The following is a 6,050-nucleotide window of genomic DNA, read 5'->3' on the forward strand; positions in this document are numbered from 1 at the left end:
CTGTAGCAAACCACCGTTACTGTAGTAGACCCGTTGTTACGGTAGCAAAACCGCTGTCAAAAACCGCCCAGGGGGTAAAATAGACGGTTTTGAAAAGTTCAGGGGGTAAAACAGACGGTTTCATAGTTGGGGGTGAAGTAGACCAAGAATGAAAGATGGGGGGTTAAGTAGACTTTTTCCCCCTAAAAACCTATGGATCAGTTCATCCAAATTTTCTGATCTTGGTCATTAATAAATAAATTAAAAACTATTAATATGTTATATTATTTTTTAATAATTATGATGGTAACCTTAATTTTGATAAAGTGCAAATATGTTGATTAGTGCATGATTTGTGTCATTTGGGTATTAGTAGAGCTAGTTAATATATTTTATCTATAATTAGTCATTGAGTCTGTTCGTTGGTTGGTTTCTGTGTTGATAAGCCCGGCTGGTGCTGGTTTGTTGTAAGAGAAAAACACTGTTGGCTAGCTGATAAGTCATAGCTGAAACCAACAAGCGAATAGGCTAATTATCATAACAAAATTTTATTAGTATATATTTATTAGTGTATAAGTAGTTATTTTTAAAATAAAATATATAATTATCAACTATTCTCGTTCCTTCCGCTCTTATCCATTCAATCAAAACTAATAGTGTATCACATTCATCTAAACAAACAGACAACATGGATCATCTTATCGTGAAATAGATAGATTATCATATCTATATAACTTTGTCCTCCGACCAATCACATCCTTATTTTCTGTTTTCTTATAAAAACGAGAACCTGTTAAAGCCCCAGCCAAAACACCGTGCTCTCTATAGGCGTACATGAACACCCTTTTTGTCCTACGAGGGCCTAGATAAAAAAAAAAAGTAGTATATAAATATTGTACTAATATGTTTGTAGGATGCTCCTGGCCGGGAGGAGCTGATATATAAGGATGACCGAAGAAGCTTTTGCCCTCCGAACATGTTTTTTATCACAAGAAAAGCTAAGAACCGAAGAAGCAAGGGAAATCAAAGACGCAAATAACGAAGGCTCATCCCACCTCCGTGCACGTATCTTTATGCGCGTGCAGGCACTTGGCAGAGGCACATTGCTAGCTTATCCTACGGCAGCCAAGTCCTCCTAGTTACAAGCCGGCAACAAAGAGCGAAGAGAACCAGATGACAAGGTCCTCGCTGAGCTGTTGCTCGACCATACCCACGGCAGGTCCGCCGATGTGCAGGCGGCAGAGCGGGCACGTCCGGCGGCAGCGCGCCAGCCAGCGGTCGACGCAGTCCCGGTGGAAGGCGTGTCCGCAGGGCAGCCTCCGGATGTCGTCCCCGTCGCGGCACGCCGATATGCACACGCAGCAGTACCCCGCCGCCGACGACGCCGAGTGGTCGTGCCCGCCGCAACGTCGCCAGCGCTCGCCCTGCTGATCGGCTCCCACTGCCTTTGTCGTCGTCCCAACCGCCATGCCGCCGCCGCCCTCCGTGCCGGCGAGAGCCGAGGAGAGCAGCGCCACAACCTGGCTCACCGTCACGGCCAGCATCGCTTACTAGCTAGCTACACAGTACAGCAGCAGCGCAGGATTAGTGAGGCTATTTGCTTGCTTTGGCTCGCAGTGAGACGAGTGAGTGACTAGTGGGGGAGTGAGATCGAGAGTGGACCAGGATCTGAGACGGGATCGCGATGGCTTATAAAGATGATGATAGCAGCGTAGTATATCATCTGGAATGATGATTTGTTTGGGCGAGTAGTAACGAAAAGGGGGCCAGTAAGGTGCACCTAATGCTCCAGTGGTGGCTAACCTCCCATTATGTCACATAAAATAAAAATAATCTTCCTTGGACACAAAGCGTCTGCGATGCGACTGTAAGGTGGCGCTGTCGTATCTGTGATCCCACACGAGTTGTCAGTTTCCGGGAGGTACAAAGACCCATACACAAACGGGTACTATAGTATGGGTTTCTGAAATTCTGAGCGTCCAAACTTTTACTGCGCTGAAGGGTTTGAGGATCGGCGTATACAAAAACATGGGGTTCAAAATTGCGTTGCCAATCCGAATGGGCGACGAAATCCGTTGACGCTTTGTTTGTACTATACGTGGAAAGGCGCCTTCTTCTTTTCCGCGTTTGGAAGCATCGTTAACGACCACCAATATACAAACTATGGGCAGCTGAGTTCTCCAGTGAATCTGAAAATAAAGCCGGCAATGCCGGCTGCAAAGTCAAGCGGATGTACGTGTCGGCTGGCCTCAGTCCTGACCTATCGGATCCAGGTTGCCATGGACTCTCCGAACAGTGACTGAGGCTGTAGGCTGTTGCTTCGTCAGCACATAAGCTAGCAGGATGGGCCTTTCCCATGGCTACGCAACTTCAGTGACCTGCAAGGAAGGACCGAGAGGATGAATCAGTGAGAGCGCCACTGCGTGATTAGGTTAGGTACACTGACCGACCGACCGGCCGGCCGGACGCCGGAGCTAGCGATCCTCACCACTGTTTAGTCGTACTAGTGCACAACATTCTGGCGGTGGAGGTGGAGCCGTCGCCGACTCGCCGGTCACATAGCCTCATAGAGCTTAAGACCTGCCCGTGCCATGTCAACGTCGCGGATCCATGTCTCCCATCCATGAATCGGATTCCCACCTTTATTGCCGGGTCCGTGAGGTACGGAGGCTGCATGTAGTCATCCTGTTCTTCACTTCAGCGGTATTTTCAGCGAACGGACAGTGTTTTTCTCTTACAACATTTCAGAATAAACATCGTCAAATTTCAGCGAAACTAACAGGGCCACATGCAGATAAGATACTCCTATACACTAGTTCCCCAGTCCTAATATAAATGCACGTATCATATATATTGTCGAAAAATCAACTAAATATTAGTTTAACTAGATTTATGGGAAACAATATCGATGTCCATATCTTTATAAATAGATTTAGTATCAAAATATATAGCATGACTAATTTAATGATGCTTTTATTTAGTATTACATAAACATTAGTACGCTTTATATATATTTGATCAAAACTTTAGATTGATTCGCTTGTCGAAATATGAGATTTGTATGTACCCCTTCCGTCCAAAAATAAGTGCATATCTCGCTTCCTAAGGAATCAAATGTTTTAAAGTTTGATAGGTATATACTCCCTCCGTCCCTGAATAAATAGATTTCTCATATAAGAATTTGTCCATGAATAAGTCGATTTCTAGAGGGGTGACGGCCCACCGGCCCATTTTATGGTCCTTGTAGTTCCCATATTTACCGCATCCCCCTCCCGGCTGTCTCTTTCACATCCCCTCCCATCTCACATTGACGGCACCTCCCTCCAGTCTCCCTTTTTCCCACCATCGCCGTCCCTAATTCCCCAATCCACAAGTATAAAAAAAGTACCCATATTTATGATGTGTAATAAATATCATTAAATTTATACAAATACTCCCTCCAGTATTGGTATTCTGCATACTTGGTCAAACTTCACAAAAAAATACTCCTCAAGCAACGAAATTTATACTTATTTTGGGACGAATAGAGCATTTTAGTAGTAGCAGCGGGATGCTGCCACAGATACTCCTATATGTTTATAAAACAATTCGCTTAATCGCTTATGTCAAAAGTCAAACTTTCTAGTATTTTATCAATAAGTTAGCTAACAACTTTTAACTATTAAAATTTAAACTTAATATCAATTATAAGTTTATAATCATAAATAATATAACATATAAAATAAATAAATGGTCAAAGTGCAAGACCGTTTATATTATTATAAACTGACCCGGAGAGAGTGGTAGCAGCAGGAGGCTGCCACAACCATCATCCACATGACCTCCCATCTTTCTCTTGTCAAATTGCATAGAGACAATTCTCTGTGAGCCACTGTAAAAGATGTAACTTCCTTCGGCTATTGAAAAAGTTCATCTTCCCTCTTGACCATCGCTTTGATTTTTTCAACCCCTCCAGGCCACTACCGTCAACTTTTCTGGTAAGCAGCTAACTGGAGATTGAAATGTCCCTTTTGCACCTCTTACAGGTGGACCCCACGCGTCAACTTTTCTTCTTCATCCTATCTTCTTCGAGCAGACGAAGGAGGCGACGGACGAGTGCGGCCGCGTCCGGAGCCGCTCCATGTGCCGGACAGCGCGCTCGCAGTCCCCATTCCGCACGCACTGGCGGTCCACGTCCCACGCACCTGCAACAGCCGGTGCCGAAGCCGGAGTCCGCCGATGAAAGGATCAAGATGCCCAAGAGGGGGGGTGAATTGGGCTAATTCTAAATTTTCTTGCAATAATCAAGTCCTACGGATAGCCCAATTAACCCCTTGTGTTTAGAAAAGTGTTTCCATCAAATTAACGCACAATAGACTTGCAACATATGTTCCAAACTTACTTTAGCATAGCAATTCTATGAATGTAAAGACAAGTATTGAATTGCTCAAAGTAAATACTCAAAGTAAATGCTCAAAGTAAATGGAGAGAGGAACGCAGCGATGTTTTGCCGAGGTATCGGAGAGTCGCCACTCTCCACTAGTCCTCGTTGGAGCACCCGCGCAAGGGTGTAGCTCCCCCTTGATCCGCGCAAGGATCAAGTGCTCTCTACGGGTTGATTCTTCGACACTCTGTCGCGGCGAATCACCCAAAGCCGCTCACAACTTGAGTTGGGTCACCCACAAGCTCCGTCGGGTGATCACCAAGCTCCCAATCACCACCAAGCCGTCTAGGTGATGGCGATCACCAAGAGTAACAAGCACGAACTCTCACTTGACCACGCGAAGCCTAATGAGAAGATGGATGCACACTTGTCTACTCTTGATTCACTAATGAGGTTTCACTCTTGGATTCTCAAATCACAAACACCTCACTAGGACCTTGCTCTTCTTGGCACTCACAAACGTGTTTCTCAGCTGTTGGAATGAGCAAAAGTGACTCCACACATGAGTGGAGCTTCTATTTATAAGGCAGCCTGAAAAACGAACCGTTATGAGCTTCTGCGGGATGACCGGACGCTCCGATCGTATTGACCGGACGCTCCGGTCAGTTCAACCCGCGCAACAGTTTTCAAGTGATGACCGGACGCCGTCAGGGTCCGGTCAGTACTGACCGGACGCGTCCGGTCGCTCTTGGATGCTTACTGTAAACGACCGGACGCTGGATACTCAGGGTCTGGTCACCACTGACCGGACGCATCCGGTCACACTTTCTCAAGTCTGGACCCTTACTGGAGTCGATCGGACGCTAGCCCTCAGCGTCTGGTCACATTGACCTTCCAGCGTCCGGTCACACCAGACTTGTTCTCCTCGGTCAAATGCACTGACCGAACCCTGCGGCCAGCGTCCGGTCGCACCGGAGCCAGCGTCCGGTCAGTATTTGACCCTCCATTCACTTCCAACTCTCGATCATATGTGAATGAAGTTTGCTCCAAGGGATCTTAGGCATTCATAGGAGCTACCTAGAGCTAGTTTTAACAAGTGTGCACCACACCTAACTCACTAGACTCAACTAGGTCAAGCTACCCGTCCATACCCCCCTTAATAGTATGGTCAAAGGAAAAACAAAGTCCTAAACTACTCTAAGTGTCTTTCCAACTCCACTCGACACTTAGAACTAGTCATTCTTAACCTTGTCGTCCAATCCTTTGAAAACTGAAACGATTTCCATCGTAGGGGTATGACAACCTCGATTGCCCAATCGATCTCTATTACCATGACCTAACTTTATTTGTCTCTGCAAAACACACATTAGTCATAGTAATCTTGTATTGTCATTAATCACCAAAATCCAACTAGGGGCCTAGATACTTTCAATCTCCCCCTTTTTGGTGATTGATGACAATACTACCTCGAGTATGTTAATGAGTGAGGTTTTTGACGGGCTTAGTTCATATAATCTTTTGTCGGTAAGAACAAAAGTGTTAGTCAAGCTTATATGACCCAAGCCAACACATTGTACTCAAAGAATATGAATTGAGCATGAGTACAAGTAACAAAGCTCATTTGCTTCAAAGACTAAACGCGGAAGCAAGGGCAAATGAGCATAACACAAGTGATATGACATTTAAATGATGCAAAGTAGAAATCACA

At 45.4% G+C, this 6,050-nt stretch overlaps 1 protein-coding gene across 1 annotated transcript; it reads right to left on the minus strand.

Moving 5' to 3' along the window:
- Nucleotides 1-818: 818 nt before the first annotated feature.
- LOC136539046 (uncharacterized) lies at nt 819-1,644 on the minus strand. The gene has a single exon (XM_066530972.1). It carries the CDS (start codon nt 1,521-1,523, stop codon nt 1,119-1,121), a length of 405 nt encoding a protein of 134 aa, XP_066387069.1. The 5' UTR covers nt 1,524-1,644; the 3' UTR covers nt 819-1,118.
- Nucleotides 1,645-6,050: the final 4,406 nt, after the last annotated feature.

The sequence above is a fragment of the Miscanthus floridulus genome, chromosome 2 (genome assembly GCF_019320115.1).
Source record: "Miscanthus floridulus cultivar M001 chromosome 2, ASM1932011v1, whole genome shotgun sequence".
Lineage (NCBI taxonomy): Eukaryota > Viridiplantae > Streptophyta > Magnoliopsida > Poales > Poaceae > Miscanthus > Miscanthus floridulus.